Source organism: Columba livia, chromosome 9 (genome assembly GCF_036013475.1).
Source record: "Columba livia isolate bColLiv1 breed racing homer chromosome 9, bColLiv1.pat.W.v2, whole genome shotgun sequence".
Classification (NCBI taxonomy): domain Eukaryota; kingdom Metazoa; phylum Chordata; class Aves; order Columbiformes; family Columbidae; genus Columba; species Columba livia.
The window spans coordinates 9,126,896-9,146,305 of NC_088610.1; the positions used below are offsets into that span (position 1 = coordinate 9,126,896).

A 19,410-nucleotide genomic window follows, 5' to 3' on the forward strand; every position below is an offset into this window, starting at 1 on the left:
GAGTTGGAGATGCAAAGCTGACAGAGAATTTACAGACTGTCACACTTTTAATATGCTTGTGGATGTTCTTAATTAGAAGAAGTACACTCTGCTACAAAAACCACAGTAATATTTCTGACCTATACTGCATCAACATTAACTCATGTCCTCAAAACTGAGAAACTGTCAATCCTAGCTGCAAATGTTTGTGTTCATTTTATCTGAACAAACTGAATTTGAGTATCTTAGAACTGTGTGACAATAGTGTGTTGATTTACAAAAGCAAGATTCCACCTACAATGAGAATATACAATAATCAATGCTCAGCTCAAGAGCAAGCATACTGCCCGATCTGATGCAAGTGAACCCGAATGTCTGCATTTCTGCACACTGATGTCCAAGAAACACTTGAAAACACACAGAGTAAAACTCCTTGTTTATTCAAATACCACCAATGGCCACAAAAATCAAAAAGTATCTTTGGAACTCTATTACTAACTTAACAGACTTAAAATTGTATTTTCGGGCAGACAGCTGAGCGCCTGTGCTGGCAGTGCAATGGACTTTGAAGCTAAACATTAAATATATTAGCACTCCTGGAGATAAAGCCTAAGGACAGTACTTAAATTTGGACATAATTCTTTGTAATGGTATGTTATTTTCTCAGAGAAGATGGAAATGTGTTTTTTTTATAGAAAGAATATGGAAGTAAAGAAGTTAAATCCAAAGAACAAAAATCGGTGGCAAAACTGACAACATAAATTGCAATTTCATGAGTATTATGCAACTTACCTGAACCAAAAATATAATCAGAAAATAGAAGTTGGCTACTCTTCTGAACTGCTCAAATAAGTTTTTTGGAACAAAATTCCACACTGTATACTGAAGAGAAAAAGGGAGAGAAAGAACAGTTATGACACACCGAATATTTTTTCAGTGAAATTTAGTTCCACTCCCATTAATTTCTCTTAAACTAAATATATCCACTTTCCATCTCCTCTCTTGCAAACCTCCTTCTGGCCTTGCCCAACTCCCACATAGAACTGCTGTATCCTCTTTTGTTAACTACAACTAGCAAGGAAGCGGAGGTAGCAACCGCATTGCCGTGACAGTCGAAGTTTTCAGTGTTCTCCCACCAACTGGATGGCAGCAGCGGGAGTCATTTGGCTGCCTGCATCCTGACCAGCAGAGAAGAAATTAATTCTTGCAGCTGTAACTTTGTCTCCTACGCTACAGCAACAAGACACATCCCCACCAGCAGTTCTACTGATTCCAATCCAAGGTCACACCAGGAGGGGATCTGCAATTGCAGCCCATCGCTGATTTATTTTTTGCAGAGTACTAGTTTACGATTTGGCTCTTTTATAAATCCTCACAACCAGCTTCATCCTTCCTTTTAAAATGTTCTGTGCATCACATCCAGACACAAAAAACATTTGTTTAAAATCTATTTCTGACCAACACATTTAATTGTCCTGTACTTAGGTTCTAAGGAAAGAAGGGTCGAGAGCAGGAAAAAAACAACACAGGAAGCAACCTAGCTTTTTCCTCAAAACAACTTAGAGCATGTTTCATTTTGAATTTTGTATATGCGCAGTTCGACATAATACACACGTGCAGATTTGCTACACAACTTCTTAAGCAGCATATCAAGTGGTTTTCCCATGACAAACTGATTTCTTACCTTGGATGATATGATTCTGTTGTCTGCAAACTTCTGAGGAACATAATGGCCATGCTGGGGAAAACGATTTGCTATATAAATAGTTCTTGTATCGCTTTGATGCGGTGGGTCAAAACCCTAAAAACCAAAATAAAATATGAACAAGAAAGACTATTTTATTAACTGAAATTTTGTAAAATTGTTATATTTGTGCTGATAAATAATACACACATATCAAGCATTAGTTTTAGAACAGAAGCTTTCGAATGGGAAACAAAATTAATCTGTAAATGAAAGCCTGCTGTCTCCACAGAATTTACAAAAATTACAGGGGCGGGGGGGCAGGATGGGGACAGAATCTCAAATTCGAGGTTGTGTACTCATTCTGGAAAATGAAAGGAAAAGTCCTAAGTGTCAAAAAGGCAAAAAGGATAGAGAATACTTGCTATCATGCAAACTTCGAGCCCTGTTAAACTTAAAGGAAATGGAGATGAAAACATACACAAATTACAAAAATCTCACAGTCACGCTCATGATAACCCTAATAAAACAGATTGTGAGAAAAGTAAAAGATCAAAACAACCAAATAAACCATACCAGTATGGTGTGATAATTGGTTTTGAAAAGATTCTCACCATCTTAAAACCAAAACCATATGCATCTGACCAGACAACAGTTTTTTTCCGAACATGTTCTGCCTCCAAGAACAAACATTTTGTCTAGTCTAAAATTCGACCCTCAAGATTTCTTGACATTACCGCAAATCCACACGACTGGTAGCAACACTGAAAGCAAACTCCTCACAAAAAAAGGGATACTCAGAAATACTTATCAATAGTTTCCTGCCAAAACAGAAGATCTGAGTGAGATCTCTTGGAACCAAAGCCCTGTTTCAGGTCTAATGTTCAGCATTTTCATCAACTGTTCTGTGAGAGGAAAGGGAATATGGGTGTTAAATTTGCAGGTGACATCACCTTAGGACTGCAAGAAGACTAAAGAACAAGAAAAAATTCAATATCGTGACCAACCCAATGCACTGAAGACTGAAAGATACAGCAGGTATACACAATTAACTGCATCTACAAAATGAGAATAAAAGCCTATATAGGAGTTCTGTAGAAAAACATCAAAAGGCTACAGCTGATCGGAGGCTGAATGTGTGTCAGTGATGTCACCCCATTTAAAAAAAGGCCTTAGGTACCAAGGAGGCTGGAAGAAGAGTGGGAGCCACAGCCCAACCACTGTGAACCTACTGGACGGCATCCAGAGGAGTGGAATGGGAGCCACAAAGATGCTGAAAACACGACACATAATGCAAGGCTAAACAATCTAAAGGGCAAAAGGCAAACAAATTAGGGTCATTTAGCCTAGGGGAAACTAGCACATATTTCAATATATAAAAGACTGTTCCACCAAGAAAAGGGGTATTCTGATGGATGAAGAACAGAAGCAGGCTTAAGCTGCAACTAGGAAAACTTAGTTTGGATATTGGAAAAACAAACAAAAATTCCTTTCTTACAGAAAGGAATAATTAAAAATCACAATAAGTCACGTGGGAAGGTTGCAATGTCTCTGTAACACAAGGGCTTATATCTAGGTCATTCTAGTCTGTCTTTAATTGAGCCTTTCCTGGGGCTACATGACTCACCAGAGCCCTTCCTAGCTCTAAGGTTCCAACCTGGAGAAGCAGGTGATGGCAAAAGACAACAAGCAAGACAGTAAAACAATAATATTTCAGTTAACAGGCCAAGAGGATTACTAGAATAGGTAAGAAAAAGACGCGCAACACATGAGTGAAATTAAATTCGGAACTGTTGTTAGATAGGGAATCAATGATTGCCAGGGAAATGGTGAATTTCAGCATGAGTGTCAGACATTCCTAACCTTAGAACCATCCAGGATGGTGTCATTGTAAAGTAAAGGAACATTAAAAAATCCTCTCAAACATACAAATTCTTGTATTTGGCATCATTGCTACAGAAACATTCGGCTTCAGAAGGAAAGGGGGCCAGAAGAATGAAAGGAAATGGGATTGTCAAAGAGACTTCAAAGAGATTTGAAGGAGAATAAACTTTAAATGACAAGCAGTGGAAGGCTGGTCCAGTCACATGCTCCAGTGTGAAAGCTCGTTTAAAGATAAGAGTAAAGCAGAAAGACAAAAACTAGACAGGGGAAAGGACTGGAAAGAATATATAGGATGCCAAAAGCAAAAAGAAATTGTTCACAACTTGGGAAATAAAAGCGTGAAAGTTAAGATGAAGAAAATGTGTCAGCATTTAACAGGTACAAAATTTTAAAAGAGCACAGTTTTTGTAGCTGAAACATTCTGGATATGTGACATTAGTGACACATTATTTCTATATCAATCCAAAAGATGCCACAATAAAAGTGTTTCTGCAAGCAAGAAAAATACCTGCTTAATTAGTAAGACTATGTACACAGCGCTTTTCTATCTCAGAAAATGTCTGGCACTCACAAAATGCCAGACATCCTCACTTTGGAAAGTCATACAGCCTGAAAAAATTCCACTCTAAATGAAACATGTAAAGCAGGGAAAGAACAGAAAAAGCAAATAAAGTGACTGGCAATCTTGCAATGGTGACAAATGCTAATCTCCATGCCACTCGCTGAAAGTTACTAAATGATATATGAAAAAAAGTTCAGAGTGACTACAGTATCAATGAATTTTTTCCCAAGTATTTATATGCCCCTCTTAGGCCACTATCCAAGCACCTGAAAGTTGATGAGTTTAATGACGTTTTAATCATGAAGAGCAGAGACGGCCATTCCAGTCAAGCCTAACTGCACAAAGACTTCTATAGGATAACACCTCCGCTGAGGTAGACTCAACTGATTAAAAGCAAAGAATCTATTTTCCAAATCAGAATCTCAGACCACAGGAGTTTACAGCTGCAGTTGTGCTCTGTTTTGTTGAAATATATCACAGAGAAAGGGCAGAAGCTGCACAATCACCAGATCTATGAAGATGGCAATGCCCAAGCAAGGCGGGCTGGGGACAACCACCTCCCGGGAGAGGACACATCCATGACAACCTCAGTGACCTGACTGTAGTCACAGCAGGATAGAAATGTCAGACCTGGGAACAGAACCCAGGTTTCTAAGTTTCATTTCTGTAACTGTGAAAGACCATTTGAAATTACCCAACAAACCTGTCATCACATAATTAGCTGGTGAGACTGCAACTGCAACCAAGACCTTCCAGAGCAATTTTAGTTACACACATCTTCTAACTAAAATTCTGCACAGACGTTGAACTTTATAGTTCAAGCCTTTAACTTTTCTGTAACTATGTGCCTGGTCACAGATCCTGCTCCTGAAATAAAATTGATTTGTAGTCTAAATTTCTGCCCAGCAAAAGGATTTTGCATAGTGTATATACATACAAGCCAGCAAAGAGGTGCAGAAAGCACACTGTTTCCTAATTTCACTTCTTAGACAGTTCTTTCTCTTCCTAATATTATTATCAAACTCAGGTGCACACCCAGGGTAACATGTCCTTGTGAAAGCATTTCTGCAGCTAAATGGCACAAGCAGAGAATCCCTGTATTAAATTTTGATTCTTGCAAAAAGATACAGTTGTCACCAAGATTTTTCAACAAAAGTTACTTTTCCTGCAGTTATCTAGTGAATTTCCATTTAAATGTGACAAATAAAGCCAAGTTTATTACAAAACCTGATATTTAAGGCTTCTTAATCAGGTGTATTACATGAATCAACTGTAAATAAAATAAAACTTAACCATAAGATTCAGAGACTTAAAAAAATAAAATAAAATTTAAAAAATCTGTGTGATTTTTTCCCCTTCATGCTGCAAATTAAATCTAGATTTATTGGCCTAAGTTCAACCATTTAGCTGATTTATCAACATAACCAGGCATTATCTACACCTAGAATACCTCTCTCATTTAATCCCTGACAGAAATTTTGCACCCAGATAAACTTGACATGTTTGTTTTTGAAAGCAGCCTAAATGAATGCCATTTACATACAACACACATGCTTGAGTCAAGCTGATTTATAAGGCAGAACAAAGAAAACATCTTGCAGAAAAAAGGTATTAATAGTTTTCCTTTTTTACAAATTTGTAACGACTCTAACCAAAGTCAAAGTCATTTTTAGTAAACCTCTTCAGCAGTGATTTTGTTAGCATTCTGAAAGTTAGACAAAGACATCCTCTGTGTAATAATTAAGCTCCTTTAAAAGAGCATAGAAAACATAACCCAGCGAACGGAGATGATTCTTTTTTGCTATGATTTTATGCTATTACTTTCATGAAAGAAACAGCCTTCCACAGCCACCTCTCCTCCAAATAACCCCTGCCTACATTCTGTCTCCATCTCCACTGTTGTACTGGGAAAACTGCCCATTGAGCCACACAGTAAAGCAGACTGGAAAGCTGATCCAACTGAAACCCCACCATTTTCTCAGTTGTTTTTTATTTTTTTAATGTATCGGTTCTCTAAAGCAATTGCACAGTCATGCCAACAGCCTGGTGGTACAACAAAAGGGTACGGTGTGGAAGAAGGGTTTTGTATTGCTGCTGAGGAAGCGTTATTAGCACGAACAACAAATTAGGCAACTGGAGAAAACAGGCAGAGTAAGCAAATGAGAAGCAGCACCACGAAAGACCCGTGCAAAGGAAGGGACGGCCCTCCCAACACCTAAACAAAGAAAAAATGCTTTCTCAGTCAACTTGTTGATACAATATACGCTATCTACTGCAGACTCGTGTTTCTTCAATACCACTACTAAAAAAGCTGAACTTATGGTGGGACACATGGACGTCCTCTCCATGCACTCTGGAGCACCAAGTGAGACGGCAGAAATCCACAGATCTTTCAGCCAGGATTAGTGACCTGAGACCAGCACACAACAAATCAGCTGCCGCTTCAAGCTTTGCAAAATGTGAACTGATAATTACAAATCATCTGACAAGCAATTTTTGCTTAGGATTTGCATAAAGCTAGTCTACTTTAACCTGATCTCCCAGTGTGTCTTATTCATCATTCACAGCTTCCAAAGGGAAAAAAAAAGGGGGGGGAAATGATATTTGCTAAAAGAACTTCCGCTATTTGAGCAGCTTTCAGTGAGAGTGGTTTGAAAGAAAGAAGTCTCAAATTGAGCCTCTGCCTTTCAAAAACCACACTGAACACCACTAAGGAAAGTAGTAGTTCCTTCCAAAGGGCTTTGGACACCACGTACTAGTTAACAGAACTAATAAACAGAGGAAAACTTGGTCTCAGGAAGCCTTTATCCTAGGGAGACGACTGCCCGACCGTGGCCACACAAACAGAACACCACACTGCCTGGCAGATAGCCCAAAATCCTGCTATTATGCCGCTGCCAAGATACATTTTGATTAAAGGTGTTTTGAGGAAATGGATTTTCTTGCTTCAGGTTTTTTCTGAGTATACATGGAACACTTTTCCCTTTGTCAGGTAAGATGATCTATTCACACTCCATGCACATTTTCAGAAGTCTGTGTAAATTTGTACTCAAAACAGTCAGCCGATAATTCCTCCAGTCATATAACCGAGCAGCAGTCAAACTGAATTTGTCGTATCAAAGGTTAGCACGGAGGAAGAAACAGCCTCTCACAGCCATCTTAAACACTGCTCTAAGAAATACAGTGAATCAGCTGAAACACCCTGAGCTTTACATAATGTCATGCAATTAGTTCCTCCTCTTTTAAATATCATTGCAGTAAAGAAATAAAACAGTATTAAAAGTCATGTACTATTCATGCAACTTCCTCTTCCTGCTTACTATATATACACTTATATCTGATAAAAAAATCATGGTGCAACTTCCTAGAAGACCTATAACCAGAGTACAGTACTTACGAAAACACTCTAGGAAACAACGTCTGAGAAATCATGAAGCAAACCAAAACCAAACAAAACCCCCACACAACATCTATCTTCTCTTCATTTATCTGCAAAAGAAGGAAGCTAAACTGGCCTTGTCCACTGGTAATGTATGTCCCTGTGCCAGTGTCTCCTTTCAGGTGGCCAATGCCCAATATACTGGTCTTGTAACAACAACAAAATCAGACAGAAAAAGTGAGCTGAGCAGGCACTTTCCGTTAACAGCAAAGAATTTTAAGAGAGATGTAGGTACAGTGCTTCATTTTAGAATAGCCTAACTTTGCACCAACTGAGGAAGCTGATTTCTTATCCTCCCCTAGAATCCAAACCACGGTATTTACAAAGCACAATCCATTTTGGACTTCACATGACAAAACAAACCTAATGCTTTATAACAGCTGCTCTTTAATTGTCTTCAACAGAATTCCAAGCTTTGCATTTTTTCTACAGGACTATTAAAATTATTACCTTCTTGCAGTCAATGTATTTAATTAACCAAATGCCTGTAATGCATTCCTCATTTGCTGCTTTGTTTCAGAATGCTCCCTTTCATACTCAGATACACAGATTATGAAAATTATCAATAATGAACAGATCCAGTGATACTTTTGCTCAGATGCTTTTTGACAGAAAACAGATTTTACACTAAATGTCTTCAACCCTAATAAAGAAATCAACTTGGTTAACATTCAGATTCTAAGCAGCAAGCCTCAGTCTCAAAGAAATGGCTACTACTAGTGACTCCCAAACTCCTTTGCAAGGCCATTCAGTGCTCTCCAAAATTTTTTCCTTAAAAAAAGATGCATTATGATAAACTCCAAGAGGTCTAACACAAGTTGAGGCTTGACAGTATCTGTAGTCCAAAGTATTCGGTCTTTTGCCATGATTCCCAAAGCAGCCCATTGCCCTAAAAAAGTGGGAATGAAGATGTGTTTGAAGTTCCAACTACACAGTTTTAATTTCAGAACTACCAGCTTTCCTCTGTGGGCTCCAGCAATTATTTATCCTTATCTGTAGTATCATCTCTCTCTGACACATGCAAACGGAGAGTAGGCAAGATTTTCAAAGATTAAGGGTGACTTGAGACACTCATCAGGAGGCAAATATACGGCTTCATATTTCATTTTAAGAACTGGAATCTCAAAAATCAATAGCCACTTTTAAGAATGCTGCTCAAAACATATAAAATACTTTGAACACAGAAAGTGTTACAATTCTGCAATAATCAATCACACAGAAACGGCAGTTACTAAGCCCGCACAGTAAATGAAACATTCAACACACAAATCCTTCATTTACCCTGAATAGCCATAGCAAACATCAACAAAAAAATCCAATTGTATCCTATCTGCACAGTCTCTGGATTTATTTAAGTAATTTTATAGCAGAAATATTTTTCTTTGATTTTCAAGATTAAACAAGGCATTCAAATCTGTGGCAGGTTATGAACTTTCACTTAAAATTAGAAAGCAGTTCCAATTTCATAGCTAGCAGTTTCACCATATACAAAAATTACATTTGTCTAGTCCCTGACAGGACAAATACAGAAGAATCATACATTCCTTCTCGTGCTTGCTTACTGTGTGCGTTATCATCTTAAAATGAAACGCTGCTTACCTGCTGCTTTGAAGAGTCATTTATAAAACTATTATATATTTTACACAAACATGAAGGGCTCCTGTACTGAGCTACTCATCCAACCATTATTCAATATGAACAGTGAAAACCACTATTTTCAATATTCAGATTGGTTCTAGTAGGCAACAGCTATGTAGGCCAATCAGCTCCTGCACTGCAAGTTTAATTCCCATTTTCCTTCATTTTATATAAGAAAAAAACTTGAAAAATAATTCTTCCCCCAAAACCACTCCTACATGATAAATCTTAAGGCTTTTTCAAAAAGTGTGCCAAAATTATACTGACAATTGCTCTGACAGTTGTTGCTCAACAGATTTCACAGGAAGATAATTTAGTTCATAGATAGAACTGTCCGGCTCTTCCTTTTAACATGTTTTGATAAAGCCTGCTCTGTAAAAATTAACATTACAGTTGAGTCTACCCCATTCATCAATTATCACTTTAAATTTTAATTCCCTTTCAAACATGATTTGTGACCTAAATATCAGTTTAACATCCTGCTTTCAGATATGTCTACAAACCAGTTTAACCTTAAAGCTTGCTAAATCTTAAGCTTCCTTTCTATATTGTTGCAATTCTTTTTCAAATGGATATATATCAATATCTGCAAAAATTAGCACAGTCACCCATAAAACTAGCACAAACACGTGCAAAGGGGATAGTAAATAAGTAACAAAATGTAACAACATATAACAAAACATAGTTTTTGGAGTAAACCATATAAAACATATTTCCCGGGTAACGTATTTCAGGATGAAAACAAACAGCCTGCCTTTTGTCAGAATCACTCCCCTTCCTATTTACAGGAAAATTCTCCTTTCCCACGTTTATTTTTACTCAAACTGAACATGAAAAATAAACCCTCTGAAGTCACAGCATGTGGGAGGCCAAGGAATTGCAGGGTTATGTTTTTTAAATCACGGTTCCTATATTTTCTACCACGGTGTGTACTATCGCTAAGTGTCTTTTTCCAACAGCAGTTGAAAAGAGGTTCGCATAAAAAGAGACCAAGTCTAGCTGCAAATGTCACCTGTGTTTTGCTGGAAGATGTGACCTTGTGTTTACAGAGGCACTCGTCAGATCTATTTTGCTGCAGTTCTGATCTGCTGGCTTACCGACTTTGTACTAGAAATCAAAAGATTTTTTCTTAGAGATATACTGTTGATACCTTTTTCGACGTTAAATAGTTACAGTCGTAACTACTGAGGACACCAGAATACAACAAAGAAAAACAGACAGCAGATCACTAGTGAAAGGCACGAGTCACAAGGCTTTTAATGAAATTTAAAAACATTATTATATTTTTCTCTTGTAACTCTTATTTCTCCACCTCAGAAGAAAGCAATGGAAGTTTTAATGAATTCAGCCAGCCCATCCAAAATTAGAAAAACAAATACCAATGATATCCAAAACACATGTTGAATGTTATTGAATTCAGCACATTTTTACAGCCTTAGATGATTAATTTTACCTTCTGAGAGAGTTCAGAGGCCATTTCTTAGCAATAAACAGAGGCATCCACCCTCACCAGCCCCCATCATATCACCTGCTGACCAGAACACAAAAAGCTTTTGCTCTTTGTCAACAAAATAATACAAATTTTCCCCTCAGTCACATAAAACACAAATAGACAGTAGCTATGAGCAGGACCCTGTTAGTACAAGAATACTATACAGTCAATGAAATTTCCATATTATTGTGTGACAAGTGGAAGTTGGGCACAATAAAAATTCACTGCTTAAAAGGCTCATGGCTAGGAGAAAAAAAAAAGGGTGAGATGAGATACAGGTCAACATCCAAGTCTCACAGCGAGGCAGTACATCAGACAACCCATTTTTAAAATGGTCTTTGAAAGAACCAGTGTCAAGACTGGTTTGATTAGGTTTTGGTAGGCAACTTCTAAATTTAATTTTTATGGGATAAAAATTTAAAACACACAGGACACAACGGATGTCTCCGTTCAGAATAGACAGCTGGCTGAAGACAGGAACACGCTGTGCTGCAAATGTATTAGCCTTCAGCAGTTGCAGAATATAAAAAGCAAATAAGGTTAAAAGACCCACAACACAATGGGAGGACTAGTTCAGCAGATCACAGAATAACTCTAGCAAAAAAACAGGGTCATGTTTTATCTTGTGTGAAGTCACATGAGGGAGGTCGTTAACCCATTAACCCCCAGTTCACAAACCACTCTCACCAAAGCAGCGCAGCCCTTGGGCTGCATCTCGCTGATCTTTCAGGGACTGTGCAGCAGGTATGAGCTGCACAGTCTGAAACAGAGGAAATATTTTGAGCAAATATGCATTTATTTTTCTGGTATACAATAACAAACACCCACTTAATTTTAGCCAAAAAGGGGAACAGGCTTCAGTGACAAGCAGTAAAAGAGGAGGGGAACCGTACTTCAGAAAAGCAACGTGATTTCAAAGCTAGGACCCTCAGCCACTGATTGGTTCAAAGTACTTTGAGCATGCAAAAAATGCAGGGAATTCTTTTGGCCAAAAAAATAACCGCATTGGTTCAACTCTGTGAAATTATTAAGTGAAAATAACGGACACATGTCAGTGCAAACAATATCAAATGCTGTCCACATTTGTTCACAATGCCAGTAACTACATGTTACGAGAGAATCTGTCCTCTAGAACATCTTAACAGACACTGACACCTGGAAGGAAAGGGAAGAACATCCCAAACATATGGTCCTCTAGAGCTAATCTATTGGAGGATATTGCCCTTACTAGTAGAAGAAACTTTTTATTAGAATGCATCCAAAAGAAAAACAAGAACACTTCTACAAATACTGTTGAGGTGAGTGGGGCATTTGACACGGACAAATAACACATAACAGTCAAAAACTCCCTGTGACCACCTCTCATTGCAGGCTGTGTAGAACTGGACTAGATGAACTCCCGATGTCCCTTCCAAACTGAGCCTTCCTATAACCACAAAACGAAACAGTTTGGTACCTAGGTTTTCCATTTAAAAGGCACCGATTTAAAGGAATTGATCTATACATTTTTGACTTCCAGATAAATATCAAAGTTGCATTTGCCTGAATAACTTGCTCTGCATAGCGTAAAAGTTGTTGCCAGCGCACAACAGCGTTCAGGTTCTTAAACTGTACGATATTCTGCCAAATACAGCATAATTCTGCTTCTCTTGAACTATCATGTATAAAAGAAGGAACAGGCAGGTAACCCTTAGGTTTTCTCCATGCAGTATCTTTTGTACATCATTGCACTGTTTGGTAACCAATTAAAAGGCTCAAACTCTACATAAAGCAACTAGAAGTGAAATCCAGAGACCCTTCTTCACTTGACAGGACTAACAGTTCTAAACTGTGCAGCTAAGATCATACATACAAGGGTATTCTATCACAACTTTTGGAGACCTCCTTTCCATACAACTGATGTTGTTCGTACCCCTGCAACAGCTTCTGCACTCCATGTGCACCATCGGGACATCAGAACAGTCCAAGCGCTGCCATAAATCTACTGAACTAGAAGTGGTGTAGAAAGTCACTGAGTGCTACAAATGCCACTTTGTATTCCTGTTTTGTGTTGGTACTGCACAAACTTGACCAGGAGAGCCACAATAGCACTCTGCTGTACACAGATCAGCTACACAGTCTAACCCTTCATATTTGGAAATGCAAATAAAATGTACTGTGCTATTCCTGAATATTAATGAGGCTTCCTATCAACTGTTGTTTACCCAGTTGCTTTTTTCCAAGCAGAGCTGGCTGTGCCTGTGGTGTTATGCAACCCTCAGCAAATCCACATGCCCACTGTCTTTCTGAGATCTCAAGGTAACAGAGCTGGAACTCAGGCATCTTCCCTGTTCAAAGCTTGTCTTAGAAATACATCGGGGCATTTCACTCAAAGCAATGAATTGTAGCTCCACTTGTCCCTACATTTTTTTATTATGAAATCTTAAATACTATCAACACTTAACTAGATAATGATGTTGTAATATAATAACATCAACTATAAAGTTGCATACTATTAAGGACTTACTATGCAGTTTATTTAGCACGGGACAGCATTAGATGAAGAAAAACTGATAAACTGTCCATGTAGGGTGATGTTAATTGTTTCTGAGCGAGCAAAGTAGACTGAAAACAAGATACCAAAACAAATGATTTGTAAGAGAGTCCCACATAGGCACTAAAGACTACGCAACAGTATTACTGTGACCAATTTCTACTATAGAACAAACCACTGAAAAGACAAGTAACATCTCATTTAGAAAACTGTTTTGGACTTGTAAGACCATAATAAAGATGAAGAAAGTCTCCTGTTCTCAGAGAACTAGTAGTCCCTTTTTGTAGCTATGCAGGCACAGCATAGACCTTCACAGGCTAAAACACAGCAAAATCACCACTTAAAGAACTTCACTGAAATAATTTGAATTCCAGACCAGGTCCTCTCAGTATTTATTTTTAAGACCACTTGCTTCCTTTTTCCTGTCCCTCTTACAACTCTTGAGAACACAAGTTGACAATACCATACACGCTCAGGACAGCCTCATTAATTAGTATATGAAATACACTAGAATTTGCAAAACTTTCATTAGTTTTGTACAGAGAGTACTTAATAACTACTTAAAAGCACCTTTGGCAAAGTACCAGTCCCTCCTCCTTCCCCAAACCCTTACTACCTTCCAACATTTCTGCACACAAAGGTTTTTCTTTTGTACTACTGCAACATCCCACTTAAATCACTCCCACGTATTTTCCTCGTTCCAACCCTCCTGTATGGAAGAGAACATTTTTTCAAAACCTATTGCCACATCAAGCACAGGTACAAATACACACTCAAAAGGCATCCAAACCCACACATTCTTCTCCTATCAGAAATAAATCAGACATAGATTTTGCCATCCTTTGATTCAAATATTTCTACCATTCCACTCTTCCCACTTGCTCTGATTATTTTCTCAGCATCCTTCCCCAGGTACTCAGCCCTTTGAGATTCCTTCAGAACCTAAACATCACTGACATATGAAGAAGCAAACATATGGTTAGATCTACATTAAGCCAATGATTACAGGCAGGGGTGAGTTGTCTGAGTGTCCCTTGGAAGAAACACGCAGTGTGATACATATATTAAGCTATTTTTCATCTTTATGAGCTGTGAAACAACCAAGCCATTAACATCAAATGGTGAGGTTTATAGAAAACACAAAACATGTATTGTTTCAATATTTTTTCCTTAGTACCATCTTTCAACGTTTGTTCAACTGCCTTCTGTTATCCCATTCTTCTACCACACTGATCCTTCCCTGTCGAAACTAGTGCAAGTTTTAAACAGTTATTTTCCCATCAAACACTTTCTTTTAGAAGAAGAAAAAAAAACCTCTTAGTGTTTATTGCTCATCTTGCTACACTTTACTTTCTATTAAGGGCAAACATATTTCTGGAAAGCTGGTCAGTGGACTACTAGGGAGAAAAGCGACCACATTTGATACATGAATTTCTAGCATTGATACCATCCTACTCTAAACTCTACAGAAGACAACATCATGCTGTTTTAAAAACCACACATAAAGACCCTTGCCATCTGCAAGAGGAAAAATTACACCAAACAGGATTTATATAGAACCATGTTAATGACTGTAACAGAACAGAAGAGTGCAATCAGAGCTCAGACAGAGCAATTAATTTCCAGGTCAATAATTCTTGGTGTCAGACCAAACTAGCGAGCACTGTCAAGCTGGCACTGAGACCAGCACCATAAGTTGTGCACTTCAGACACAGAACTGGGAAAATTTATGGGCCACAGAAAAAGAGATAGGGAAAAAAAAGGAGGAAAAAAAAATGTCAAAAGTGATGTAACAAATCATTAGTGAGACACAAATTTTAACCATTGAAGTATACAAACCTAGCTAATATAAGTTCTCTTATTAACCTGGGCAACATCTATGACACAAGGTAACTCCAATGTATGGAAAAAGTAAGTTTGTAAATAATATGGAAGGAATTTCTCCCTTTGAGAAAACGCAAGAAAAACACTATGCTTGAGAGGACAGGAAGCCGACCAACACTTCAAATCAAACCAGTCAAACTCAATGACTTCCCTCCTACAGCATCACAGACGTTACAGTCACGGCCGCGTTATTTCCCTCACAGGCTACAATCCAAGCACAGCAAGTAGCCCTATTTCGAGGGAGACACCTCTAATCGAAACCCTTTTCAAGGGGACTCCCCCGCGAAAATAATTTAACGGATGTTTTCCTTCAATTTCTCGTCACTTTCAAAGCCGTAACACGCACCGGCAATGGCTGCAGAGCTCTGGGGTGCAGGGAAACCACTGAGACAGACGCACATCAGGTGAAAAAGCCTCGGGAGGTTTCGCAACGTGGAGAAGGAAGGGAGGCCAGGGAAGCCCTGAAGTGTCGGTGCACAGAAAAAGGCACCGTCATTTCTCCCCGAAAAGAAGTTTGGGGAACCCTCCCAAGGGGGCCCACAGGTGAGGGAACACGCTGTTCTCTGTGTCAACGGGATTTCAATGAGAAAATAAAATAAAATAAACGCGCGCACACACACACACACACACACAAATATCCAACCAAACAAGCCACGAAACACCCCAAACCATCCAATACGTACGTTAAAAAAAAAATTGTTTAAATGACAATGATCCAAGGAAAACCTGCCAGTGTCCCCAGCCTCACACGTCCCGGCGGGGAAGTCGTCTCCCCCCTCACACGCCCCGGCCCCAGTCCCCTCAGCCCGGCCGCCCGCACCCCCTCCCTGAGCGGACCGGGCAGCGGCCCGGGCAGAGGCGCCGGGGCAGCTGGGCCGGGGCGAGGGGGTGCGTGTGGTGCAGGGGAAGCCCCGGCCGGGGCCCAGCGCCGCGCTCTCCCCGCCCCGCGGCTGCCCGAGGCACCTACCAGCTGCTGCCGGACCCACCGCAACATCCCCGGGGGGCGCGGGTCGCGGCCCCCGCGGCGGGGCCCCCTCGGCAGTGCCGCGCCCTCCGCTGTCGCTGTCGCCGCCGCCGCCTCAGGCCAGCCGCCCGCCGCGGCTCCTCCCCATGGCGCAGGGGCCCGACGCCGAGTTAGGAGCGGCACAGCCCCCCCGGCACGGCTGCCGGCGCCCCGCCGCCGCCATCACAGGCCACCGCTGACACCCCGCGGCGCTGCGGCCCGCCCCCAGGAAGTGACGTCAGAGGGCGGGGGGAGGCGGGAAGAGGGGCGGGGGGGGAACAGATGGGGGTGAAGCGCCGGGTGGCGCCGGGGCAGTGTTTGTGGGGGGCGAGGTGCTGCTCCGGAGTTCTTCACCGCCCCGAGGTGCTGCTTCTGGAGCACAAGGGCCGCCTGGGTGACCCGAGTCTCAACAGCCTACCCCAGCATCTTGGACGGGGGCGGCCTGGAAAAAATCCCTCCTTCCCCATCCAGGAGCTCCGGCCGTGGCCTGTCAGGTGTCTGGGCCCGTCAGCCGGGGCCTCAGCCACTCTGAGACACCCCTTGTCTAGCGAGTCGAAGCTGCTTCACAGCTTCGTTATTTTTCTTGTAAAAAGATGCAAAATGCACACGTTGGAATAAAGACTTGGGGAAAAAAAAAAGGTTTGATAACCACTCATTTATCATAAGTGCACAGTATGTAGGTATCCCAAAGCAAGGTACACATGTTGGCAGAATCTGGCACCTTTCTCTTGATACAGGAGCTATTCGTGAGGTCAGGCAGTGATCTCTGTGAAATCTTCTGTTTTGCTCTGAAAACAACAACTACTTAGGAAAACAAAACAGTGTTCTGCTTCAAACACTTAATAAAAGTCTTCAGCTTCTGGGCCTGGTGGCTAAGAACTAAAGGAGATTATTTTAAGAAGTAAATACCTGGGTATTTGTGACCAAATACTGTTGTCAGTGAACTCAATGGCAAGTTTGACACTGCCGTAGTAGTCTTTTTGCATGTGAAGATCAGAGTACTATTTCTGCTCTTCCCATTTGTTTCCAGGTAATTCTGATGTATATAATAGTAACAAATCATAATCATATCTGCCATAGACTTAATGTAGTTTTTAGTGTTCAGTTAGAAATTTAGGACGTAATTCAGCATTTAAGATAAATGATACTATGTCTGAACAGCTGAATCTTGTGGTGAGTGCTCATGGTTTAAGCATCTGCATTTACTTAGAAAAATAACCTTAAAGCGGTGGAGAATAAGACAATTTTCATCAGGCACTTAGGAAAGCTAATGTTAGCAAAACTCTGTATTAAAAGCTAGTCATTATTTCAAAACATTTCAATACATTCAAAGCTGAGTTTCAAACAGCTTGCGCTACCCTGTTCATCTAATGTGAAGTCTAAAATAACAGTGTGATTTCATAGCGATGGCATATTGCCTAGAGAGCAGCCTTGAGCCAGAAGCTTCACTGATACCCTCGATATTCTTGTGCTCCACCTTTAGCATTAGATGTCGAACAGTGTCCTCACCACTGCATGCTCAAAATCGTCTGCCGTTTCTCTGAAGTGCAAGTATATTTGTTGCTGTGTCCCTGCCAAATTCAAGTATGAGTTGTGCTTTCTGCAAGCCTCTCTCTCCATGGCTTACAGTTATGTTACATAAATCTGCTTTGCGCTTCCTGTTCCACATTGCTGTAATGATACTGTTTCACCAGTGAAAACCTGGAAGCAATTTACAAGTGATTTGAACCATGCGGTTTACATTTTTCACTTTAAAAAGTGTATATTTTAGTGGATGAAGTATACTGATAGGATGAAATTATTTTGCTGTATGTGGCAGAAGGCTCTGACCACATGCATTCCTTTTTCAATACACAGCAAAATTCCACCAGAATAACATTCTTTCCTAGTGTCCTGGCTCGTAAAACTTGGCACATTTTAAATTGTTCAAAAGCCCACACTAGACGTTTATGAAATTTCTTCTCACCCTTGAGAGGTAAATAGTTTTCAGAAGAGAAAAACTGAAGCAGAGCAGCCAAGCCAGATATTGATTAGCCAATAACACTCCAGCACTTCTGAAATTGAAGGTCAACCGTATTAAGAATGAAAACTCCCATATCAGAGATCCCACTTTAAAATGTTGCCCTGAAGCCTCACCTTATACAGAAAAAAAAAAAAGCAACTGTTGAAGAAAAAACTCACCTGATATGAAGATTAAGCTTAACCTGTCGTCTAGGATTTCTTGATGAGACTCCAAGCTTTCTAGTTAAGTATCTGTGAAAGCAATAATTTGAGATGTTTGTTTAGCAAGATGAGGACACAAATGTTTTCTGATATAAAAATGTGTACACAAACACAAAAGCACACACTTAGATGTTAAGTCTAGCAAGCTTTTAATTATGTGTGCGTGAGTAATTCTTATATAATCAACGGTACTGCTTTCAGGTTTATAAAATTAAATGTTGGTAGCCTTAGAATCATTGCCTAAATGTGCAACCATCAGGTTAACACTGGGGCTGCTGGTGTTCCTCCCTGAGCTTGTTCTTGTGCGAGACATTAATGTATTTCTGTTATTCCTAAATGGCATTTTGGGGCCATTCTTCAGCAGGAGCTGGTGAAGTGTTGGCCGTGTCCATAGCCCAATGGCCCATCTAGTGTTTGATGAGGGGAGATGGAAATGCAGCACTGATGCCGGAGGGTGAGCTGCCTCCAGCAGTTCTGCCTTTGACACCCTTGGGCTTGTGTTGCTGCTGGTGAGCACCTGGGTCCTTTGGGGCCAAACAGAAAAACAGCAAAGGCTGAGAGCAGTGGAGCAGGGGCATAGATTTGTGTAGCAAACGACTAGTAATAGCAATAGCTGTTTATGCTCCACTATTTTCCTGATGGAGAATTACTCTCACTCTTTATTTTGTTTTCAATTAAGTATTGTGTCGTTTCTTTAAATGAGTATTTTAATCTATGCATTACTTCAGCAACTGTGGTGCTAATTAAAAATGTACACTAACTATAAAAATGTTCGTTTTGTTTCTAATCCATAGAGAGAAGGAGCTGCCTGAGAGACACAGGGTTTCTTCAAGGCATCTTTATTCCACAGGCATTCAATTACTGGTTGAAGCACCAATTATATATAGATAAGCAGTGGCTGATTTTCAGTCACAAAGCCCTTCATTTAAACACACATGTGGATTCTTGCCTAGAGCAACCAGTCTTCAGGGAAAAAGTTACAGAGTTTGAAAATGAGCTGGGCTTTTTAGAGGAAAACCTTGTGTGTAGTTTGTTATTCCTTTTTTGTGCCCTTCAAGAAATAAGGTCAGGTTAAATTACAGGATGCAC

The 19,410-nt window shown here is 40.1% G+C and overlaps 1 protein-coding gene across 17 annotated transcripts in view; it reads right to left on the reverse strand.

Annotated features, from left to right (window-relative positions):
• Positions 1-16,325, reverse strand: part of ATP11B (ATPase phospholipid transporting 11B (putative)) — a 62,859-nt gene extending 46,534 nt beyond the window's left edge. For 10 of the 17 annotated variants that reach the window (XM_065073773.1, XM_065073772.1, XM_065073770.1 and 7 more), the window contains exons 1-3: positions 16,063-16,324; positions 1,664-1,780; positions 772-861 (exon numbers count right to left, since the gene is read on the reverse strand). In XM_065073773.1, coding sequence (XP_064929845.1) covers positions 772-861; positions 1,664-1,780; positions 16,063-16,089 — 234 coding nt within the window. In that variant the 5' untranslated portion in view covers positions 16,090-16,324. Of the gene's footprint in view, positions 1-771; positions 862-1,663; positions 1,781-16,062 lie in introns of all 17 variants that reach the window. The other 7 variants (XR_010474637.1, XR_010474636.1, XM_065073765.1 and 4 more) reach the window with 2 other exon arrangements.
• Positions 16,326-19,410: the final 3,085 nt, after the last annotated feature.